General features: G+C 42.9%; 1 protein-coding gene across 11 annotated transcripts in view; it reads left to right on the forward strand.

The window, feature by feature from the left end:
- Positions 1 to 26,094, forward strand: part of grb14 (growth factor receptor-bound protein 14) — a 279,490-nt gene that overhangs the window by 238,576 nt on the left and 14,820 nt on the right. For 10 of the 11 annotated variants that reach the window (XR_010975330.1, XR_010975331.1, XM_068035226.1 and 7 more), the window contains 3 exons: positions 18,905 to 18,985; positions 24,041 to 24,157; positions 25,585 to 25,654. Coding sequence is in view for 9 of the 11 variants with exons in the window: in XM_068035226.1 (XP_067891327.1) it covers positions 18,905 to 18,985; positions 24,041 to 24,157; positions 25,585 to 25,654 (268 nt within the window). In the remaining 2 variants the exon portion in view is untranslated. The remainder of the gene's footprint in view (positions 1 to 18,904; positions 18,986 to 24,040; positions 24,158 to 25,584; positions 25,655 to 26,094) is intronic. The other variant, XM_068035234.1, reaches the window with a different exon arrangement.

The raw sequence follows: 26,094 nt of genomic DNA on the forward strand, positions 1-26,094 counted from the left end.
AGCTATCCTTTACTCCCATTTTCTGCTTTCTGTTATGAGGCCAGCTCGCAATCCATTCTCATCGGGTCATTGGCCTGGATTTTGTTGAGCTCCCAATGTTGGGCTTTGTGGAAGGAGAGTGCCGGAAGATCGTACCGGCAGCAGCCCACCAAGGAGTCAGACACCGGGATTTCCGGGCCAGATCTTCCCGGCGGCGGCGAGGCTCCCTCGCAATCCGAAACCCCACCTCCCCACCCCTCCCCAACCGCCCCCACTGCTCGGCAACAGGACACGACTTTAAATGTTTAAATAAAGGAAATGCATATATTTAAATAACATTCACAGCGATCTTACTGGCTGTCTGGGATCTTCCGTGCGGCGGCCAGCACTCAAGCACCTTCACTTTCCCATCCCGGGGCGGGTTCAAATCTGTTTTTTGAGAGTGTGGGTGGTGGTGGGGGGTGGGGGGGTGGGGTGACGTCTGCACTTTGTGCAGTTGGTGGGTAACAGAGGTCAACTTGGTAGTTTGTGTTTTGGTGAGGAGGTGGTGGGGGGGGGGGGCGAAGAGCAACTATGTAATGTAAGTGTTTTCTGGGGAGGGAGGGGGGAAACTTTTCATTAGTGGCGCATGCAGGGGTGGGGGGAGTATGGGTTTAAATATGCAATTTTAGTGGCAGTTCTGGCAGCTGTTTTAAAATGGTGCCAGTGCCTGCGCAGAGGAGGCTGTGTTGTTGCTGGTGTCGCAGAGCCCGCCCCCACCTCGTGATTTACAGGGAGGGAGCCCGACCAGCATATTATAATGAGCCGCCACGTGCTAGGTCACGCAGGCATGGTGGCGCATGGCCCGCCACCATGTAAAATCCAGCCCATAGTCATTTATGGCACAGAAGGAGGCCATTCGGCCCATTGAATCCATGTTGGCTCTCCACAGTGCTCTCCAGTCAGTCCCACTCCTCCACCTGAACCCCATAGCCCTGCAAGTTTATTTTCTTCAAATGGCCATCCAGTTTCCTTTTGAAGTTGATTTGGCTGCTGTGAGTTTCAGGTCATTACCATCTGCTGGATAAAAAAGTTCTTCCTCATATTCCTTCTGCATCTCTTGGCCAAAACCTTCAATTTGTGACCCCTAGTGTTTGTACCATCAGTTTATGGGAACAGTTTTTCCTTGTCTAACTTATCTAAGCCTGTTATAATTGTGTACACCTCTATTAAATTTCCCCTCAATCTCCTTTGTTCTAAGGACCGCAGCCCAAGCTTTACCAACCTAACTTTGTAAACAAAATACCCCATCCCTGGAACTGGGACTGACTTATGAAGAGAGATTAGGGAAACTGGGCCTGTATTATCTAGAGTTTCAAAGAATGAGAGGTGATCTCATTGAAACCTGCAAAATACTTAAAGGGATAGACAGGTAGGGGAGGTGGTAGCGTAGTGATGATTCACTGGACTAATAATCCAGAGCCCAGGCTAATGTTCTGGGAATCTGGGTTTGAATCCCACCATGGCACTTGGTGGTGAAATTTGATTTCAATTTTTAAAAAATCTGGAATTTAAAAAAAAGATCGAGTCTAATGGTGACCATGAAACCATTGTCGATTGTTGGAGAAACCCATCTGGTTCACTCATGTCCTTCAGGGAAGGAAGTGTGCTGTCCTTACCTGGTCTGGCCTACATGTGACTCCAGACCCACAGAAATGTGGTTGATTCTTAAATGACCTCCATTCAGTTCAAGGGAAATTAGGGATGGGCAATAAATGGTGGCCTAGTCATTGATGCCCATATCCCACAAGCGAATAAAAAGAATGTTTCCCCTGGTTGGGGAGTCTAGTACGAGGGGACACAATTTCAAAATAATGGGGAAGCCACTTAGGACAGAGATGAGGAGAAATTTCTTTACTCAGAGGGTTGTGAATTCTCTACCCCAGAAGGCTGTGGAAGCTCAGTCATTGAGTATGTTTAAAGCAGAGATTGACAGATTTCTAAATACCAATGACATAAAGGGATATGGGGATAGTGTGGGAAAAAGGCATTGAAGTGGATGATCAGCCATGATCATATTGAATGGCGGAGTAGGCTTGATGGGCTGAATGGCCTACTCCTCCTATTTTCATATATTCCATTTTGGTAAATCTCCTCCGCACCCTCTCAAGAATCCTCACATCCTCCCTTAAGGTGTTGTGACAAGAACTGGATGCATTACTCCATTTGGAGTCCAACCCGAACTTTCTAAAGGTTTAGCATAACCTCCCTGCTTTTGTACTCAGTGCCTCTATTTATGAAGTCCACGATCCTATATGCTTTACTAACGACTCTCTCAATATGTCCTGCCTACTTCAAAGATCAATGCACATGCACCCCCGTTCTGTTCTCTGTTCCTGCACACTCTAGAACTGTTCCATTAATATATATTGCCTCTTCATATTTCTTCTGCCAAAATTGTCAGTATGAAATTCCATCTGCCACCTTTCTACCCAATCTGCTAGACTATCTATGCCGTGTTGCAGGCAGTTCATATCATCCTCACTGTCTGCCACACCTCCAAGTTTTGTGTCATCGGCAAATTTTGAAATTCTATTCTCTCTTCCATGATCCAAGTCATTTATATGAGGCAAAAAAAGCAATGGTCTCAGCACAGACCCTTGGGCAAAATCAGTGTCATTCATCCTCCAGGAATGTAGGGAAGAGATAATAGCTATCCACCAGTCCTCTGGCACTATACCTTTTTCTAACAAATTATTAAATATGTGTGGTAATGCCTCTGCCATCTCTTCCCTAGATTCCTTTAAAATGTGTGGATTTAATCCATCTGGACCAGGGGTTTTATCCTTTTTGAGTTTGATTTTGTTTATTCAATACATCCCTCTTTTTATTTCAAATGCACTTATCTCATTACTCATCTCATCATTCAATGTCATGTCTACCTGTTCTATCACCCTGGTAAATATCAAAGCAAGATAGTTATTTCTATTTTTGCCATCTCGCTGTTATTGTCTGTGGTATTATCCTGTCTTCCCGTAATGGTCCTATTCACATCTCAGCCTTCCTATTTTAATTATTGTGCCTGTAAACAATTTTACTATTTTGCTTTATGTTCCTTGATGATTTAATTTCATGGTTCCTCTTTGCCTTCCGAATTGTTTTTTTTAAAAACTTCTCTCCTAATCTCTTTGTATTGTCTCTTATCATGCACTACTCTGCTATCTAGTTACTTAATATATGCCTCTTTCCCAACCCTCAATTTTTGCCTCTTGTCTTTATTCATCCATGGAGTCTCACTAGTGTTTAGTCTGATCTTTCCTTTTAGTGGAATATTTTTCCTGCACTCTGTTGAGCACTGTTAAAATGTTTCCCATTGTTGTTCTACATCATTGTTTGCCAATATTGTTGCACATTTTATTTTCTCAAGTTCTATTCTCAGCCCTTCAAACTAAGCTTTTTTAAAATCTATTAACTTGGTTTTCATCATATTTATTTCCTTCTCTATTATCATCTTAAAGCACATTATATTATCACTATTGTCTAGATGTTTCCCCCGACTTTTACTTATCTGCTCTCGTTCTTTCCCCAGATCCAGAGATTATTACCCTCGAGGTCCTGCTTTTTAATTTAGAGCCTTACTCTGATACTCTTTTAGCAGGACCTCCTGCCTGTTCCTACCTATACCATTTGTTCCAAAATGGACCATGACAATTGGATTTCCCCCATTTCCACATTCCTCTCCAGCCGCTGTGAGATATCCCTTACCCTGGCACTGGGTAGACAACACACCCTTTGAGATTCTCATTCTCGGCTGCAGAGGACTCTATTTATCCCTCTAATTATATAGTAACCTATTACTAATACACACTTGTATTCTGCTCTTCCCCTCCTTTTTCACTGCAGGATTTGGCAGACCATTTTTCCTCCTCTCTTAATTTGTTTGTTTGATCCATTTTGGGTCATGTTTGTGTTATAACCAAGTGAGAAAGGTGTCTAGGGGTCCCTTTGTGTCTTCCTGGTCTTATAGTAACAGGGTTTAATTTTTAAACACAGTGTTTTGAGCTCCCCCTTGGTGAATCCTTGTTCACCACTTTCCAATTATAAGGCAAAGAAATGAGCATAAACAGGCTTTCTTAGGTTTAAAGAAGAAAAGTGAAATTTATTAAAACTTAAACTCTAATATGGTTCACGCCTACGGATATACAAGGCGCACACGCTAGCATGCACATGCGATACACACATGCAAATAGGGACAGAAAAAAGCAGAAGAAAAATAAAGTAGAGGTTTGAAGCAATATCAGAAGAGTTTCTTGTTTACTGTGCTTCGAGCTCACTGTAGTCCTTTTGTAAGTAGTCTTGCTTTTCGCTAGGGCCTAGTATTTTTCTTAAACCTTGTTAACTGTAGGAGACTTTTCTCTCTTGGGATTCATGTGTCTTCAATGGGTCTTCAGTTCCGTGAGAAAGAGATGGGAGCAGACAGGAGAGAGGTGTTCTCAGTCCAGGAGAAAAGAGCTTTCTGAGTTCAAATTCTCTGTGGTAAGTTCAAATTTTAAAAACTCAGTTAGTCAGTTAGTTATGTGACTAAACTGGTCTGACCATGTCTGTTTGTGTATTCGGCACATCTTAGCAGTTAACCTAGAGTTCTAGTCTCTCCACCTTCAACGTCTGGTAATTAAAAGTCCATTGTGGATTAAATTGGAGCAGGGAGTGATCCCTTTGTCCATTCCAAGTACTGTCTGTTACTATGCAAATGTCTTTCCAGTCAGGGGCTTGGCAACCCCTTGTAATAGGCCTTCTTTTCTTCCCAGCAACAATTTTAAGTTTTAATGTTCATGTGGCGAAATAATGTGTGCCTCATTCTTGGCAGGTGGGAGCCTGCATGACATTTGTTTGGTTTGAGCTTGTTGGCTTTGGGAATGTAATTATCCTGCAATCTCATTTCCGCAGAGGTTCTCCCGTAACTTCGGTGGAAACCCTGGAAAAATGGCATAAACGGTGTTTAAGCGGATCTTCCGCCGAAGTTACATTGGATCATCAGGAGAACCACCATGGAAGTTCAACCCTTATATTTTTAAAGGTATTCGTTTGTCTTCTACTGAAGTGTCATTGAACAACCTCCCCTGATCTATTTGCTTTTAGATTAGATTAGAATTAGATTAGAACATTACAGCGCAGTACAGGCCCTTCGGCCCTCGATGTTGCGCTGACCTGTGAAACCATCTGACCTACACTATTCCATTTTCATCCATATGTCTATCCAATGACCACTTAAATGCCCTTAAAGTTGGCGAGTCTACTACTGCTGCAGGCAAGGCGTTCCACGCCCCTACTGCTCTCTGAGTAAAGAAACTACTTCTGACATCTGTCCTATATCTATCACCCCTCAACTTAAAGCTATGTCCCCTCGTGTTTGCCATCACCATCCGAGGAAAAAGACTCTCACTATCCACCCTATCTAACCCTCTGATTATCTTATATGTCTCTATTAAATCACCTCTCCTCCTCCTTCTCTCCAACGAAAACAACCTCAAGTCCCTCAGCCTTTCCTCGTAAGACCTTCCCTCCACACCAGGCACCATCCTAGTAAATCTCCTCTGCACCCTTTCCATAGCTTCCACATCCTTCCTATAATGCGGTGACCAGAACTGCACGCAATACTCCAGGTGCGGTCTCACCAGAGTTTTGTACAGCTGCAGCATGACCTCGTGGCTCCGAAACTCGATCCCCCTACTAATAAAAGCTAACACACCATATGCCTTCTTAACAGCCCTATTAACCTGGGTAGCAACCTTCAGGGATTTATGCACCTGGACACCAAGATCTCTCTGTTCATCTACACTACCAAGAATCTTCCCATTAGCCCAGTACTCTGCATTCCTGTTACTCCTTCCAAAGTGAATCACCTCGCACTTTTCCGCATTAAACTCCATTTGCCATCTCTCAGCCCAGCTCTGCAGCCTATCTATGTCCCTCTGTACCCTACAACATCCTTCGGCACTATCCACAACTCCACCGACCTTAGTGTCATCCGCAAATTTACTAACCCACCCTTCTACACCCTCTTCCAGGTCATTTATAAAAATGACAAACAGCATTGGCCCCAAAACAGATCCTTGCGGTACACCACTAGTAACTAAACTCCAGGATGAAAATTTGCCATCAACCACCACCCTCTGTCTTCTTTCAGCTAGCCAATTTCTGATCCAAAGCTCTAAATCACCTTCAACCCCATACTTCCGTATTTTCTGCAATAGCCTACCATGGGGAACCTTATCAAACGCCTTACTGAAATCCATATACACCACATCCACTTTTGTTGTTCCCTTGTTTCATTGAAATTATCCCTTTGAAAAATTATATACCTGGCTTCTGGTCTTGCGTATTTCTTACACACAGATCAGATTAAACTCTATCATTCCATGGTCACTGCCTTGCAGGCTGCTATGACTTCCATTCCCTGTGCATTTTCTGTGTCATTTACAAATAGCAGATATAGATGACAGTTGAATCTTGTGCCTTTCTTGGCATTAGGTCAAGAAATATTAACCAACTTTGATGCTGTGAGGTTTTCAAGTTGGTTAGAGTCAGAAATGGCAGATGTAATGCATGATTGTTAATTGAAGTCTTCTATTTATTTTTTCCCCTATTCATACACTCCCTATCTAATCGAACAAGTTGTTCTCCTCTTGCTGACCTATTGGTCTATAAAATACTTTGTGTTAACTTTGATTTTTTTTTTTGCATTTGTGTTGCCTATGCAGAATGGTGTATTTTATAGATTTTTACCTCCTACAGGATCAATTGCTTTTCCTTTCCATTTGTCCTTGCTATAGGCTACTGCAACAACTCCTTTTCTTTGTCCACTCTGTCTTTTCTAAATATTCTAAACCTCATGTTACATTCATTTCTAACTTCTGGATTAAGCTATACCACATTGCCCCAAAAGTTCAAAGCTTTTACAGCATTCTCCCTTCACCAGACATACGAAGCCTCCACCCGTCTGTTACAAGGCCATCTTCTAAGATTGTGGTGATGGGGGACACGGGTCAGGTCAGATTGAGTTGTAAACTCCTTGAGTTACAAGTTTCTGCACTATAAGCCTTCAGAGGTACACATGGTATGATTCACTGAGATGCACATACTCCTGTCCCACTGAGGATAGTGGAGAACATTGGTGGCTCTTGGATGTGATTATGGCCTGCACCACCAAAGATCTGGCAGCAAGTAGCTAAAAGAATTTTTAAAATGGTCATCTTACAATAGGAATGGGAGGGCAACTTTAACATTTTCCATCAGAGGTGAAGATCTCTGCACCCACACTGCCTCTGGCAGGGACTTTCTAGCCTTGCTGCTATGATCTATGTCCCAGATCTCCACCTATTGGTGCAGGTTCTTGCTGATGGAAGGCAAATGGAGATCTCCCCTTAACCCTCTGAACTTTGGCAGAGTAGATGGCTGAAGTCCAGGCACTAAACATCACTCCACTATTGAGAATGGCAATGGGCACAACACCACTGTTAAGACAAAAGCAAAATACTGCAGAAATGGGAAATCTGAAATAAAAATAGAAAATGCTGGAAATGATCAGGTCAACAAATCTATGAGAATGAAGTCCCTCATCGCTGGAACCAATTATGTGGATAGATTGGAGAAGCTGATGTTATTCTCCTTAGAACAGAGAAGGTTGAAAGGAGATTTGATAGAGGTGTCAAAATCATGAGGGATCTGGACAGAGTAGATGGGGAAAAACACTTCTCATTGGCAGAACTGGCAAGAACCAGAGGACACCTATTTAAGGTGAATGGCAAAAGAACTAAATGCAATTCGAGGAAAAACTTTTTTTACAAAGCAGATGGTTAGGATCTGGAATACTCTGCCTGAGAGTGTGGTGGCAGCTTCAATCGTGGCTTTCAAAAAGGAATTGGATAATTGAATGGAAAAAATTTGCAGGGCTATGGAGAAAAGGTGAAGGAATGGGACTGGTTGAGTTGCTCTTGCAGAGAGCCAGCATGGACACAGTGGGCTGAATGTCTGTGTTGTAACCCTTTTTTGGTTCTATGTCAGACAGCATCTGTGGAGAGAGACAGTTAATGTTTCAGGTCATCGACCTTTTGTCAGACCTGGCAAAGGTTAGAGATGTAATACACTTTAAGCAAGTGCAGAGACATGGAAAGTGGAGGTAGAGGGGAGGAAAGAACAAAGGGGAAGGGCTGTGATAGAATGGAAGGCAGGAATGATTAAATAATAAAAAGTGATGATGCTGCGAGACAAAAGGAAATGTTAATGGAACAAGTAAAGATGGATCTCGAGGAGTTGTAAATGGCAACAGCAGAATCAATACCAGCACCAGCTGTCTGGAAAAATGAAAACCGTGGTAATGATCTGAACTTGTTAAACTCACAGTCTGGAAGGTTGTAAAATGCCTTGTTGAAAGATGAGGTGCTGTTCCTCAAATATCTGTTGAGCTTCACTGGGATGGTGTGGAGGCAGCGGACAGAGAGGTCAGAGTGGAAGTGGGACAGAGAATCACAATGGCAAGTGACTGAAACCTCACGGTCACGTATTTGGACTGAAGAGGTGTTCCAAAAAAGCAAATACCCAATCTGCATTTGTTCTCTCCACTGTGAGCAGCGAAAAGAGTACACTAAATTGAAAGAAGTACAAGTAAATTGCTATTTGATCTGGAAAAGATGTTTGGGGTTCTGATCAGTGGGAAATAGGTGGTGAAAGGGCAAGTGTTGCATTTTTCATGCATACAAGGGGATTGGGTTTTGAGGGTGATTGATGAGTGGACCAGCTGTCATGGAGAAAATTCTGAAAGGGGGTGGGGCAAGATGTATTTGGTGTTGGCATCATACTGGAGGTGGCAGAAATAGTGGAGGATGATCCACTCAATGAATGTGGTGGAAGACCAGGACAAGGGGAACCCTATTGTGGTTCTGGGAGGGTCCCACTACAAACAGCTAAAACTATCTACCCAGACACATAGTAGCTTGCAGCAACAAGTGAAACTACGAACTTGAAAATAAAGAACAACAATTTCAGGGAGTTGCATTTTTCTCCCCTGATCTGTCTGATCCTGAAACTTGGTGCAAACCAGAACCTTCAATCATAGAATTATTGAATAATACAGCACAGGAGGAGGCCATTTGCCCCATCATGCTTGTGCTGGTTCTTTGGTAGAGCTATCAAAATAATCTCACTCCCTTGCTCTTTCTCCATAGCCCTGTAATTCGTTCTCTTCAAGTATTTATCAAATTCCCTTTTGAAAATTATTACTGAATCTGTTTCCACTACCCTTTCAAGGAGAGCATTCCAGATCATCATAACTCGCTGTGCATAAAAACAAATCCTCATGCCATCTCTTGTACTATTGCCAATTTTAAATCTGTGCCCTGGTTACTCATCTTCCTACCACTGGAAAATTATTCTTTATTTACTCTTTAATGGTTTTGAACACCTCCATCAAATCTTCCCTTAACCTTCTCTGCACTAAGGAGAACAAACCCAGCTTCTCCAGTTTCTCCACATAACTGAAGTCCCTTGTCCCTGGTAGCATTTTAGTAAATCTCTTCTGCAAGGCTTTGAGATCTTGCCTAAAGTGTGGTTCAATGCCCAATAAATGCTAAAATTACGTCCATAAGAGGCGTACACCACGGTCTTGTATTTTGTTTTTACCTTGGTCAGGAAGAGAACCAAGTGAAAACTAAAACACTTCAAAGAAAAATAAAATCCCAATGGAAGTTCATTTGGATTTTACAAGAAAACTTTTAACCGGAAAATATCAATGGATTTTAATGTTCTAATAATTTGACTATCTTTCATTAGAAATCAAACTTTAAAAATTAATCCACAGAATATACTAACCTGCCATGACCTGGTCAGAATGCACTCCTGATGTGTTAACTACTGCTCAGGGCTCTTGCCTGCTGTGCACAATTAGGGCCCCTTGGATGAGTTCTGTCTGTTGCTGGCCAGCTCATTACTTGCCCCAAGTTGCTTCTAGGTGGCACCTGCGGCAGATTAGTTGTGAGGAGTCCTGGCTCCACTCATCGCAACTGCAAACAGCAGTAGAATCAGTATTGGAATGCAGTGGTGCAATTTGATGCCGTTCATCTTCAAAGAGAAATCAGTATTTTATGTTAAAAAAAACTTTGAAAAATCTAAATTTTTTTCACCCCCTTGTTACCTTTTATGTGCAACGATGGTTTGGGTAGCACATCAATGGGTTGGGCCCCCATAGACTTGTGGACCCAAGCACAACAACACCACTGATGTTAAGCCGCTGTGATCGAGATCAGTGTCTGTGCTAGGGTTTTCTGGGGGCAAATTTTCCATGAATTTCACTTAGTGCTATTAGAAGTGATGTGAGGGCAGAGATCTATGACATTCATTTTTATGAAATTTACATTTCTGCTGTTTGCGTATGAAACGGGTACAGCAAATACTTAGAGGTTTGTTTGCATAGCAAAGGAACAACACCCATTCTTTATCTAAGCTATTTCAGATTAGGGCAGGGGAAAATTGGCCCCTTCATTTGTTTTGCCATTTGAGTGAGGTTATTTCATAATTTATCGCTGTGTGCCTTGACTAGATTTTTCGCTGCGCTGTGCCTAAAGCTAAATCATTTTAAAAAAAATGTTCCAATATGTTGTTTAATTGTATTTTGCTTTTATAGGATGGAGTAAAGTCCTGGTATAACTATTGCATTGGCTGCTGCATCAAGCATTATTCTGCCTGCTAGTTCTCAATATTTGTGTAATTTAAATGTTGAGGGCAATTAGACGGAAAAAACTTGCATTTATATAGTGCTTTTCATGACATCAAGGTATTACAAGGTGCTTTACAGCCAACTGTGTGTTTTGAATTGTAGTTATTGCTGTAATTAAGGAAACGTAGCAGCCACTTATGCACAGCAAGTTCCCACAAACAGCCATGACATAACACAACCAGATAATTTGTGCTTTTATAGTGATGTTGGTTGCGGGATAAATATTGGCCAAGACAGGAGGAGAACTCCCTTGCTCTACTTCGAATAGTGTCATAGGACCTTTTACTTCCACCTAATTGGGCAGACAGGTCTCTGTTTGTTTAATGTCTTATCCAAAAAATAGCAACACCATTAGCGAAGTGTTGGCCTGGATTATGTGCCCACGTCTCTGAGTGGCTCATAGGAAGAAGCATGAGAGAAGATCCACTCATTTTTCCTTCCTTTTATTCACACCAGCCTTGTGTATTGTTCCAACAAAGAGGGTCGCCTCTGTGCAGGAGCATTTTGATGTTTTTAACCTTGCTGTTTAAGATAACTTAATGTTGTATGTTTTTGCTTTCTATCGCTCCTACATAAAATGTTGAGAGATTATAGCATAAGGGAACTATATGACTTTGTTGGAGACACTTGGTTTTCTAAGATGTTCTTCCAGCATTGTATTCAACTGGAATTGTGTGTGTGTCATTCCCTGTACTGACTAAACTATCCCTCTCCCTCCCATGTCACCCGCCATCATTTATGCTATGCTGTCATACAATATTTAAAAAAACAGTGTGTCCCCAAATTTGGACAGGGTTCCAAGCCTGGTAGTTATGTTGATCATGCCTACTGGTGTCTTTCAGCTTGAGCGCTACTGGTGTACACGGGACACAGCTTGCACCTACATGCCAATGTTAGAACATAAGAGCTAGGAGCAGGAGAAGGCCATTCGGTCCCTCAAGCCTGCTCTGCCATTCAATAAGATCGTCGGTAATCTGATTGTGGCCTTAACTCCACTTTCCTGCTGTCTTCCCACCCATAACCCTCAACTGCCTTGTAGATCAAAAATCGGTTTAACTCAGCCTTGAATGTATTCAATGACCAAGCCTCGACTGCTCTCTGGGGAAGAGAATTCCAAAGATTAATGACCCTCAGAGAAGAAATTCCTCCTCATTTCTCTCTCTTAAAGGGAAGACTTCTTATTTCAAAACTGTGCCCCCTAGTTCTAGATTTTCCCCAGAGGGAAAACATCCTCTCAGCATCTAACCATCAAGTCCCCTCAGGATCTTGTATGTTTCATAAAGATCACCTCTCATTCTTCTAAACTTCAATGAGATTAGGTCCAATCTGCTCAATCTTTCCTCATAAGTAGGACCCTACCAAATTCACGGTCAAATTTAACAAATTTCATGGTCACAGCATTTTAATAATCGTGAATTTCACGATTTCACGCATTTAAATGGTGAATTACATCGAGTCGCAACAAACCATGCAAATGATTTATTTAAAACGAAAAAAGATGAGGGAGGTTTGTACGTGCATTACATGTAATATTAACAGCATTATGCATTACACCTTGAAGCACAGATTTGAAAGATTTTGTCATTTAAGTTGCATTGTCACCAATGAAAGCACTTTGAAATCTGCACCGCATTTTGAAACGGTTTTGATTATCACTTGGGAAACTTTGGTGTAATTAACAGCTTCTAAGTGGACGCAGTCTGTGGCACTGTTATTAACTTTCCTGACTGTACATCTTCAGCCTTACCAGACATAAAATCAAACAAAACTTGCAGCACATCGGTCTTGCTCATCGTGGACGCATCACAAATAATTGCAAAAAAAACTCACATGCATTAATCTGAGACTTCATCTCCTCACAATGTGTAGCAAAATCCTTCGGTAGACAGTCCTGTCAGAGTTTATTTGTACTTGGCAAGCAGCCACCATTTTGCACATTACGTTGAATGAATGCCCGCAGCTTTGGGTGATCAGGTTTTTCCAATGGTATGTTGCTGCTTGCAAAAGCATCCACAAGTTCCATTGTAACCAACTGACAATTCACTGAGCTTTCTGTCAACTTCTTAAAAAGAGATGAAATCGATGCTTTTTTTTTGCGTGTTCATTTTCAACAGTACTGGGTCAGATGCTGTCTTTCTGCTGCAATGGCTTTCAGACTCTGAAAGCTGTTGCCCGCCGTGTGTGATCCAATGAAACATTGCAGCTTGTACAAAACAGTATTTCACCATCGGCAAGCCGAACTTGGCTTCCAAATTCTTTCACTCAATGTGCTGTAATAATTGGTTGTGGCCATTTTTGATTTGCTGGCATTCTCACGTGTCTGCTAACACCTGTGACTGCTTCTCTCAAAATTGCACTGGAAGCCCTCCCTCATCTACCAATAAGCAAGTTAATCCTTGTGTCAATCATTAAAATGCACAATGTTTGCAACATGCCCGGCAATCAGCGAAGTGAGCTTTGTGTCAATGAATAAAACAGTGAAGTTTGCAAAATGGCCGATTTCAGGAGGACCTGAGGTTTCATGGTCTGCGACACATTTTTCACAGCTGTTAATTTGGTACGGCTCTACTCCTAAGAGACAACCCCTTCATCCCAGGAATCAGCCTAGTGAACCTTTTCTGAACTGCTTCCAATGTAAGTAGTATTCCTCCTTAAGTTCTTTTGGGCCTCCTTATCTCGAGAGACAATGGATACGCGCCTGGAGGTGGTCAGTGGTTTGTGAAGCAGCGCCTGGAGTGGCTATAAAGGCCAATTCTGGAGTGACAGGCTCTTCCACAGGTGCTGCAGAGAAATTTGTTTGTTGGGGCTGTTGCACAGTTGGCTCTCCCCTTGCGCCTCTGTCTTTTTTCCTGCCAACTACTAAGTCTCTTCGACTCGCCACAATTTAGCCCTGTCTTTATGGCTGCCCGCCAGCTCTGGCGAATGCTGGCAACTGACTCCCACGACTTGTGATCAATGTCACACGATTTCATGTCGCGTTTGCAGACGTCTTTATAACGGAGACATGGACGGCCGGTGGGTCTGATACCAGTGGCGAGCTCGCTGTACAATGTGTACAATAAGTAAGGAGATGAAAACTGTACACAGTTCTCTGGGTGCAGTTTCACCAATGCCCTGTATAGTTGTAGCAAGACTTTACTACTTTTATGCTCCATCCCCCTTGCAATAAAGGATAACATTCCATTTACCTTTCTAATTACTTTCTGTATCTGCATGCTGACTTTTTGCGATTCATGTACGAGGGCACCCAAATCCCTCTGTACCACAGTATCCTGCACTCTCTCTCCATTTATATAATCTTCTGCTTTTCTATTCTTCCCGCCAAAGTGGACAACCTCACAATTTTACACCTTATACTGCATCTGCCAAATATATATCGATATCTCTTTGCAGCCACTTTGTGTCCTCCTCACAGCTTGTTTTCCTACCTGTCTTTGCATTGTCTGCAAATTTGGCTACAATACATTTGGTCCCTTCATCCAAGTCATTAATAGAGATTATAAATAGTTGAGGCCCCAGCACTGATCCCTGTGACACTCCACTAGTTACAGTTTGCCAATCTGAGAATGATCCATTTATCCTGACTCTGTTTCCTCTTGTTAGCCAATCCGCTATCCATGCTATATTACCCCCAACACCATGAGCTCTTATCTTGTGTAGTAACCTTTTATGTGGCTCCTTATTGAATGCCTTTTCGAAATTCAAAAAAGCTGCATTAACTGGCTCCTCTTTATCCACCCTGCTTGTTACGTCCTCAAAAAACTCTAATAAATTTGTCAAACGTGATTTCCATTTCGTAAAACCATGTTGACTCTGCCTGATTGCATTATGATTTTCTAAATGTCCTGTTACTACTTCCTTATTAATGGATTTCAGCATTTTCCCAATGACAAATGTTAGGCTAACTGGCATATATATTCCTGCTTTCTGTCTCCCTCCTTTCTTGAATAGAGGTGTTACACCCCATTCCACCTACCTCCCCCAACCAACCAAGCAGCTTGTTAGTCCCTTCAATCCTTTTCCAAAGAGGGGGGATGATGAGGGTGTCCATGTCACTTATCTGCCTCGCATTTGACCTTGCCCATCAGGACTCCATACACATCATTTCAGTAAGTGTAGCAGGCTCCATACCTGCATGAAGTCTCATGGCATCAGGTCAAACATGGGCAAGGAAACCTCCTGCTGATTGCCACCTATCGCCCTCCCTTAGCTGATGAATCAGTACTCCTCCATGTTGATCACCACGGAGGAAGCACTGAGGGTAGCAAGGGTGCAGAATGTACTCTGAGTGGAGAACTTCAATATCCATCACCAAGAGTGGCTCAGTAGCACCACTATGGACTGAGCTGGCCGAGTCCTAAAGAACATAGCTGCTAGATTGGGTCTACGGCAGGTGGTGAGGGAACCAACAAGAGGGAAAAACATACTTGACCTCGTCCTCACCAATCTGCCTGCTGCAGATGCGTCTGTCCTTGACAGTATTGGTAGGAGTGACCCACCACACAGTCCTTGTGGAGCCGAAGTCCCGCCTTCACATTGAGGATACCCTCCATCATGTTGTGTGGCACTACCACCGTGCTAAATGGGATAGATTTCGAACTGATCTAGCAATGCAAAAATGGGCATCCATGAGGTGCTGTGGGCCATCAGCAGCAGCAGAATTGTACTCAACCACAATCTGTAACCTCGTGGCCCGGTATATCCCCCACTCTACCACTACCATCAAGCCAGGAGACCAACCCTGGTTCAATGAAGAGTGCAGGAGGGCATGCCAGGAGCCGCACCAGGCATACCTCAAAATGAGGTATCAACCTGGTGAAACTACAGCACAGGACTACTTGCATGCCAAACTGTGTAAGCAGCATGCGATAGACAGAGCTAAGCGATCCCATAACCAACGGATCAGATCTAAGCTCTGCAATCCTGCCACATCCAGCCATGACTGGTGGTGGATAATTAAACAATTAACTGGAGGAGGTGGCTCCACAAATATCCCTGTCCTCAATGATGGGGGAGCCCAGAACATCAGTGTGAAAGATAAGGCTGAAGCATTTGCAACAATCTTCAGCCAGAAGTGCCGAGTTGATGATCCATCTCGGCCTCCTCTCGAAATCCCCAGCATCACAGATGCCAGAGTTCAGCCAATTTGATTCACTCCACTTGATATCAAGAAACGACTGAAGGCACTGGATACTGCAAAGGCTATGGGCCCTGACAATATTCTGGTAATAGTGCTGAAGACCTGTGCTCCAGAACTTACTGCACCCCTAGCCAAGCTGTTCCAGTACAGCTACAACACTGGCATCTACCCGGCAATGTGGAAAATTGCCCAGATATGTCCTGTGCACAAAAAGCAGGACACGTCCAAACTGACCAATTACCGCCCTATTAGTCTACTCTCAATCATCAGTAAAGTGATGGAAGGTGTCATCGACAGCGGAGCTGACATCAAGGCAGCAATTGACCGAATATGGCATCAAGGAGCCCTAGCAAAACTCAAATCAATGGGGATGAGGGGGAAAACTCTCTGTTGGTTGGAGTCATACCTAGCAAAAAGGAAGATGGTTGTGGTTGTTGGAGGTCAATCATCTCAGCCCCAGGATATCACTGCAGGAGTTCCTCAGAGTAGTATCCTAGACCCAACCATCTTCAGCTGCTTCATCAATGACATTCCTTCAATCATAAGGTCAGAAGTGGGGATGTTCGCTGATGATTGCACAATGTTCAGCACCTTTCGCGACTCCTCAGATACTGAAGCAGTCCGTGTAGAAATGCAGCAAGACCTGGACAATATCCAGGCTTGGGCTGATAAGTGGCAAGTAACATTTGCGCCACACAAATGCTATGACCATCTTCAACAAGAGAGCATCTAAACATCTCCCCTTGACATTCAATGGCATTACAATCGCTGAATCTGCCACTATCAACATCCTGGGGGTTACCATTGACCAGAGACTGAACTGGAGTAGCCATATAATACCGTGGCTACAAGAGTAGGTCAGAGGCTCGGAATCCTGCGGCGAGTAACTCATCTCCTGACTCCCCAAAGCCTGTGCTCCATCTACATGGCATAAGTCAGGAGTGTGATGGAATACTCTCCACTTGCCTGGATGAGTGCAGGTCCAACAACACTCAAGAAGCACAACACCATCCAGGACAAAGCAACCCACTTGGTTGGCACCCCATCCACAAACATTCACTCCTTTCACCACTGACGCACAGTGGCAGTAGTGTGTACCATCTACAAGATGCACTGCAGCAATGTGCTCCTTAGTCCGTACCTTCCAAACCTGCGACCTTTACCAACTAGAAAGACAAGGGTAGCAAATGCATGGGAACACCACCACCTGCAAGTTCCCCTCCAAGTCACACATCATCCTGACTTGGAACTATATCTCCGTTCCTTCACTGTCGCTGGATCAAAATCCTGGAACTCCCTTCCTAACAGCACTGTGGGTATACCTATCCCAAATGGACTGCAGCGGTTCAAGAAGGCAGCTCACCACCACCTTCTCAAGGGCAATTAGGGATGGGCAATAAATGAGGCCTAGCCAGCGAAGTCCACATCCCGTGAATGAAATGAAAAATATATATATACAACTGAGTCTGGCGAATCCCTCTCTCGGCCCAACCTCCACTGACAGGCTGGATTTTCTATGGGCGGCGGGGGTCCCAACACTGGGCCAGGAAGGCAAGGGGAATCCTGCCTTGACTGTTTTGGGGACCCCTGGCTGCATTTTATGGCACTCAGGCAGTTAACTGCCTGGTGCCAGGAACCCCGTCCCTTCAAGGATGGGAATCCCACCTCTTAGAGCTGCCAGCCAATTGGAGGGCTAGCATCTCAGCAGTGTCAGCAGCACCATCAGGAGCAGTGCCACTCCTGGTATTGCAGTAGGCGCTGGAACACCTGAGTGAAGATAAGTGGGGGCGGACTCGCTGGGCCAATCAGGCAGGCCCTGCTGGGGGGTTGGAAGGGGTGGGGTTGGTATAGGGGTGACCTTTGCTGCTGGGGACCCTCTGAGGGCTACAGATTGCCCAAGCAGGAGGGTTCCCCCCAATCGCACAGGAACCAGGCAGTCTCCCCGCATGGCAGAGGGATCCCCTTCTGGTAAAATGCCACTGGTGGCAAGTGGCCCTTAAGTGATTATTAATTGACTACTTAAGGGACTCAATTGGTCTCTGGGCAGGAAGGCCATCCTTGGCTTTCCCCTCCCCTGGCCAAATTGAATGGTGTTGGGAAGTCGACAGGCAGTCCCTTGCTATTTTATCCATCCCGCCGCCTCCCTGCCCATCCCTCGAGGGCTGATAAAAATTTGAACCTATGTCTGGGGCAGACAGAATCAGCCAATTCCTCCACCCCCTCCCCCTCCCCCCCCCCCCCCCAAAAAAAAAAAAACTGGGACTTTATGTATATTTTCACAACTTTACATTTAACTCCCATCACATATGGTGGGAATTTGTCAAAATGCATGTATATTTTCAGTTCTCATGTCTGCAGTATGTCATAAAGGGCATTGATAAATGCTGTGTAAAGAAATCGCAGTAGCTTTTGTTGGCAAAGAGCATTTAAAATTTTGTAACTGGGTGGCATCTCGTACATGCATGTGTATTCGCAACTTGTTGTCTATATGAGAATATTAGGCTTGTCTAATTTGCATGATTCCATTGATTTGCTGATTTTCGTTTCAAGGCTACATCTGGGTTATTGCTCTAATGCTACATAGATATTGGTCCTCCTACTTTTCTGTGCTACCTTTGTGGGAACAGCAGTGTATGTAGCAGAACCAGATTTAAGAATAAATTGCTTTCTCCCATTAGAATAGTGTGTACATACAGCTTGTCGACTCCCTTCAGATTAACCTGCACCCTAAGACTCTACTGTGGTTCAGTTTGGTTGAGTAAAGGGAAATTTATGTTTTTATATAGCTTGTCATGCATGTGCAAAGTTGAGTTTTGTGCATCTTGAGAACACCGTAGCTTGCAAAAGTAAAACTACTTTATCTTTACCTGTCGGCCATTAATAGTGGTGGAGATGCATTATTTTAAGGTGCAATATGTCTTTTAATAACTACTCTCCAGTTTAAACCATTTTATAGAATTAGTCAACTTATTCTTATTTCAACTTGTAAGATGCTTTTTCCCTCTTTTATAAAAAAAAAATCTTTTATTTTGCAGCATGGAATACAACTGTACCAAAACTATAAAATACCACAGCAAAGAAGAAGTAGCCTCACATCACTAAATTCCTCACCAATGGTATGAAGTTCAATATATAAAACTGGAGAAAATTAGAGTATGACTTTATAGTTGATAGAAAAAATCATACATTAAGATGAATCATCTAAATTTAATATTGCTTCTCATGCTTGCAAATAATAGCGAGCATAATTGTTCACTTCTGTTTTAATATGCCTAGAAAGATTTGAAGGTGGGCAAGATGAAAAATTGATGTCCTTTGTTTTCTTCTAATTCATTTATTTGAAACATCTATTAAGGTGTTTGTTAAGCTATAGTGTTAGCAATTCGGGTACCTTGCTGCAAACATACAATAATCTTGGTTCAGATCATCATCCTCTCTCTGCTGTAAGAGAATGTACGCTGTTAAGTAGTTCCTGCATAAATATTTTTTTAAAAAGTGGAGGTAAAATAAATTTGATCAATTCAATCATCATACATTCAGATAGGATGGAAACTCAGTGATCCACTATCGTGGCATAGATCCACTGGTGAATAAAGGAAATTGATGGATAATTCAAAAGTGTCCAAATTTTGAACTTCCACATATGATACAGCTTGGCTTGCAACGAAAACCAACATATTACAAATATAAACAAAATTTAAGCTTTTGGGGTTTGTGAGATGGATTTATGTCAAACAAGAGTCATGAATGTAGGTGGGAGGAGACTGCCCAATGGAAGAAGAAATAATCGAGATAGGAAGATGTGGCTGAAATGATGGATCTACCAGGACAGTCCTGTTTCTGGACCTTAGGAAGGAGGTAGAAACGGGCAGTTTGGGGATGGGGAAATTGAGGTTGGAGGCTGTGGAGGGATGATCTCCAGAGATGAGTTCAGTGGCAGTATTGGAAATGATGGTTTGATGTTCGGTGGTATTGTCATGGTCAGGGGAGATAGGAGGAATTGCCAGAGTTGGTGTTTGGCCTTTGCTAGGTAGAGGACAGTTCTCCAAACAAAAACAGTGCCACCCTTGTTAGCAGGTTTCATAATGTTAGGCTTTGGCCTGAGAAAATGGAGTGCTGTAAGTTCAGAGAGAGATGAGTTAGAGTTAGTGAGAGGAGCAGTGAAATTCAGACAGCTGCTGTTAGAGCGGCAGTTCTCAAAGAAAAGATCCAGAGAAGGGGAGAATGCAGATGGACAGGGCAAGGTGGAAGAACAATTCTGAAGACAGGAAAAATGGTCCGCTGTGCTGGGGAAATCTCCCGGTCAAAGAATTGGAGCAAAGACAACAGAAGTGCTCAACGCGTGCCGAGGTTGATATTCATTTGAGTTGGGTGTAAGGGGATGAAGCTGAGGCCTTTGCTGTGGACTGATCATTCAGGGTCAAGGAGGGGGAAGGTGAGAAGGAATCGTGAAAATATAGCAGGGTGAGATTGGAAAAAGGGATGGGCTCCGAGGAAGGCAAAGAAGGCATTGGTATCCACGAGTTGTCGAAAATTGTAACCCTTGACACCTGAAAGGAAAAAGGAAAACATTTTTGTTAAAGTGCCTGATGAGATGAAGGCTGAAATATAACTGTAGGCCAGGACAGATCGGAGATACAGTGAGTCAATGCTGCTGAAGGGAGAGGTCGAGAACGTGTTGCGCTTGGATCTCAGGATGCGGCGAGAGCAGTGATTCGAGGTACGCTGAATATCCTGGAGATAGCTGTAATTGTGGGTGTATCCAAAAACTGGAGCAGAAGTTCAGTTGAATCCGCGTGAAATAAGTCGGAGCAGGAGGCAGTTGCTGAGGAATGAGTGTGGCTGTGAAAGCGAGTTTTAGTAGATAACTGATCAAATACAAGAAGGGAAATAAAAACAATGAAGTTGATCAAGGTAAAAGAGACAAATAGAAATCCTAGCCAGAATTTTATTGGCACAGTGACAGCCCTGACGATGGGCCTGAAAGCCGGGGAAATCCTGCCTCAGCCGTTTGTGAGATGCCCCCACCACATTTTTTGGCCGTTTGGCAACTAATTAGTTGCCATCGGGGCTCCCATCCCTTTAATGGACAAGCGCCTGCCCCCAGGAGCTGCCAGCCAATCGGAGAGCCGGCAGCTCAGTAGACTGAGCAGCACCACTGGGAGCGGTGGCCACTGCTGGGCCTGTACCTGGAAGAAAGGATGCCGTGGAAGAAGGCTGCCATCCCAACCAGGTAAGTGGGGTCTGGGGATGCTGGGGCCAGTCAGGCCAGCCCTGGTGGGGTGGCGGTTGGATGGTTGGTGAGGACAGTGGGGGGGGGGGGAGGGGATTTGCACCAGGGGGGCCACAGAGAGCCTGAATAGGAGGGCTCCCTTGCTGAGAGCTTGCAGGGAGGCCATCGGGGTTTACCAGGCAGTCTCTCCATGCGGCGGAGGACCCACCCGCCACTGGTAAAATGCCAGTGGTGGGAAGAGGCCCTTAATTGGCCACTTAAGTGGCTCAAATGGCCTCTGGGCAGGAGGGCTGTCCTCCACCATCCGCGCTGCTGCTAAAATGACATAGCGCCAGGAAGACGATGGGCAATCCCCCCCCTCCCACACCCCCCCCCCCCCATTTATGGCCCACCCCTGCCTCCCAGTCCATTCCCAGAGGGATATTAAAATCCAGCCTCCCACCTTCTGAGAGAAGAGCAGAAGTTCTTCAAGGGGAGCATTCCTGGAAGAGAAATGGCAATGAATTAAACACTAATGCAAAAGCAAAAAACTGCAGATGCTAGAAATCTGAGGTAGAAACAGAAAATGCTGGAAATACTTAGCAGATCTGACAGCATCTGTGGGGAGAGAAAGAGTCGCATTTCAGATTGATGGTCCTTGATCAGAACTGGGAGAAGTTAGAGATTTCATTGTTTTTAAGCAAAGCTGGGAAAGCCAGGGAGGGGAGGAAAGAACAAAAGGAAAAGTCTGATGGGGTGGAAGGAAGAGATTAAATGACAAAAGAGATGATTGAGCAAGGTAGGAAGAGATGATAATGTGAAAAGAAACAAAAGATGAGTCGAGAGGCGGTGTAAAAAGGAAAAGCAGAATCACCAGCAGGTGCCGTCTTTAAAAAAAGAAAATGAGGGCAGAGGTTATGATTTGAAATTGTTGAATTCAGTGAGTCGAGAAAGTTGTAAAGTGCCTGATTGAAAGATGAGGTGTTGTTCCTTGAAGTTGTGTTGAGCTTCTTGGAACAGTATAGGAGGCGAAGGACAATGAGGTCAGAGTGGGGGAAGGGTGGAGAATTTGAATGATGGGTGACTGGAAGCTCAGGGTCACACTTGCAGACTGAATGGATATATTCTGCAAAATGGTCACCCAGCCTACATTTTGTCTCCACAGTGTAGAGGATACTGCATGGTGAGCAGCGAATATAGTGTGCTAAACTGAAAAGAACAAGAAAATTGCTGTTTGACTTGGTGGGATATTTTGGAGATTTGGATGGTGGGAAGGGAGGAGGTGAAAGGACAGGTGTTGCATCTCCTGCACTTCCACAGAAAGGGGAGGGTTGTTTGGGTTATTGAGCACTGGACCAGGGTGTCATGGAAGGAAACTTTGGAATGCTAAAAGGTGTGAGGGGCATGGAAGATGTGTGGCATCATGCTTGAGATGGTGGAGAATGATCGGTTGAATGTGGAGACTGGTCGGGTGGAAGGTGAGGACAAGGAGAACCTGATCATGGTTCCAGGAGGAATCTATACTTTCCTTAAATCTGTACTTTTTAAATTTGTTCTTGAGATGTGAGACCTCATTTATTGCTAATCCCTAGTTACACTGACATTTGAGTGGCTTTGCTAGGCCACTTCAAAAAGCATAGCATTGGACTGAAGTCAAGTGTAGGTCAGAACAGGTAGGGGTTGCAGATTCCCTTCTTTAAAGGGCATTAGTAATTCCATTTTATGATGATCCAGCAGTTTTCTGGAACACAAATGACCAGATTTTATGAATTTAGTTTAACAACTTGCCATGCTGAAAGCACAACACGACTGCTAACAAAGACATCTATATTTTATTTCATTGCAGTTTTTTCAGTAGAGATACAATTCTTCTTTTGATTTTCTTTCCAATGTACTCTCAGTAATGTCATGACATTTTTTTTTCGGGAAGTATGCTGTGTGTCTTTAAGTCAGCAAAGGATCCGTACTGCTTTAAGAACAAGCAAGCCTCAGGAGTTATTGAGAAGGTGCATTCTGGTTGCCATTGATACAACCCTTCATAGAGAGAACCAACCAAATTTCAGCAGGTGCATCCTGGTTGCCTTGGACACAGCCAGAATAAGGTTAAATATACAATGTTGCGATTAACTTTTGAAACTAGCTGAAAAACTGGCTTTTGACAGACACAGACAGCTGGATTAGCATGTACTGAAGGAAATAAGAGATCTCTCCCTTGGTTTATTTAAACCGTATTTGTTATACTCTCAGAATTCTGAAATGTCAAACCAGATTAATTCTTTAAAAAAATATTGTTGTTCGGTGTTTATTGTTGGAAAAGGAAGAGTGGCACTTCGGCTGCTGAACTAGACTACTGACTGTCCTACTGTTGAAGAACCTTTTTTTTTCCCCATTGGATGGCTGCGAGGACTTCAAGCAACCTGGACTGGTCCACATTGGAAGATTCCACTTTGGCAGGAGTGTAAATCTGCAAGGACTTTGTTACTTTTAAAAAAAATGTTGTTTATATCTTAGTAGTCTTTAAGAATTTAGTTTTCTCTAATAAACAGTTAATTTGTTGATCTCAAGATACCTGGTTTGGTTCACCTCATTCGGTGGTTAATAGATGGTTCAAATATGCTGTGGATTTCTTTAATTTGGAAAGTTTAAAGTGATATGTTAGGCAATCTGTGGAGTGGCGGGACTGAATTGGCAGTGCATTGCTCCCACCGCAATCAGAAACATATATTTTGATTGGGGGCTTTGACTTGAGTGGTCGGTCGTAACAGTAAGAATATTTAATTGTAAACTGGTGTTTCTATTTTGTTTTGAAGCTGTGCTATCTTGAATTTTGACTTCTGTTAATGATGCCTGAATGATTATTTGTTATTGATTTTGCAGACTTTCTCAATTCTTTAAAATAGAAACGTTTTAAAACTCTGTACCAAAAACATTTTTGAAATAATTTCTTTTGTCTTCATAGAGGAGCATTTCCGAAAATTCACTGGTAGCTATGGACTTCTCTGGACACAAAGGAAGAGTAATTGAAAACCCCACAGAGGCACTTACAGTCGCTGCTGAGGAGGGGTTGGCATGGCGGGTAAAGCATTGATTTGAACATTAGCCAACAATTTTTTTTAAAACTTTGATATAGAAAATAAATCAGAGAATAATTTGAAGTGTATTGATACCTATGTCCATTAATCTCCTTTCCTACAATTAATCAGTTGCAACTATGTTTTAATTAGCAACAGTGCAATAGAATCCTGTTTCTAGTGATTGATTTTGGCCATTAGCCCCAAAGGATCATACAATTGGCTGATCGATGTAACAGAAGATAGCAATCCCTGATGAACATACGAACATACGAATTAGGAGCCAGGAGTAGGCCCCTCGAGCCTGCTCCGCCATTCAATAAGATTATGGCTAATCTGATTGTAACCTCAACTCCACATTCCCGCCTACCCCCGATAACCTTTCACCACCTTGCTTATCAAGAATCCATCTACCTCTGCCTTAAAAATAATGAAAGACTCTGCTTCCACTGCCTTTTGAGGAAGTGAGTTCCAAAGACTCACGACCCTCTGAGAGAGAGAAAATTTTCCTCATTTCTGTCTTAAATGGGCGACCCCTTATTTTTAAACAGTGACCCCATGATTTAAAATATATATTACTAAGCGATGCTGCTTAACACTCCAAAGTAATTTAAATAGCTGATTGGTCACCTATGTAAAAGAGTGACTGCCCTTCAAAGTTCATTGTATGTGGAGTGCTTTGGTACATTTGGGAGCTGTGATCAGGCATTATATACATGCAAAACAAAAATGACAGCAAAACAACACAAAAACAAAAGTCAATCAGTTGACATTTCAGGTCTGAGTCCCTTCCTCAGGAGTGCCTAGCCTGAATATTTTAGTTTTTTCTTCTGTTTTTATTTTCAGATTTCCAGCATCTATATAGCTTTTTGACCATGCAAATGGAAGTTAACATGTTCTTAAATAACTCCTCAACCTCTTTCACGTTGCTCAGAATGGTAGACTTTCTTTGTTCCTTTCATTGCTCTTAATCCAAAACCAGAATTTTGAGTAGAGAACTGTTCAGCTCATTGGTGGTGAAAATTGAGCAGCATTGCTCATTAGTGCAATAACAGTCATCCACAAGATGCTTTGAATTTAGCCAGTTAGGACCAGTTAAGAATATTTAGCAGCCCATTATTAATGTTATTTACCCGTTCATATGCTGGATTGTGCAGATTAACAATAAGGCAATTGAAAAATTGTCCGTCAACAATGGGAACAACCAGAGATGTAAGCACTATAATCAAACTGTACCGATCACTATAAACAATTAGTGTTTGTGGTTTTTGGAATGCATATTTTAATTGTCATAAGCAAATGACTGGATTCCACTGTAACTGAGGTAAATTTACAAATAAATAGCATACAAATCAATTTATACTTAAAATTCAGATTACATGTGTTTAATAATGAAATTGATATTTTAAAATTTAAATTCTTATAAAAACAGAGAAGAAGCTGTCATCGTTTGAACGCATATGGAAGTCCAACCACATCGCAGAGCACTACTCCGTGCCAAGGTTGTTTCAATATATACTTTGTGTTGAAAAAGATGATATTGTATAAGTCAAACAAATTATTGTTGCTAGTTAATTTTAAATGAAAGATGTTTGCTGATGCTCTTAAAATCAGGATTTAAGAACTGAAGTAAAAACGAAAAGTGCTGGAAATACTCAACAGGTCTGGCAGCATCTGTGGAGAGAGAAGCAAAGTTAACATTTCAGGTCAGTGACCTTTCATCAGAACTCAGGTCACTGACCTGAAACGTTAACTCTGCTTCTCTCCATAGATACTGCCAGACCTACTGAGTATTTCCAGCACTTTATGTTTTTATTTCAGATTTCTAGCATCTGCAGTATTTTGCTTTTATTTAAGAACTGAAGGCTATTTGCTGAAATTCAAACATTAAATACTGTGCAAATTATATTGTGGTTATGGTGGGGCAAATAACTTTAGAGAC

The sequence above is a fragment of the Heterodontus francisci genome, chromosome 7 (genome assembly GCF_036365525.1).
Source record: "Heterodontus francisci isolate sHetFra1 chromosome 7, sHetFra1.hap1, whole genome shotgun sequence".
Lineage (NCBI taxonomy): Eukaryota > Metazoa > Chordata > Chondrichthyes > Heterodontiformes > Heterodontidae > Heterodontus > Heterodontus francisci.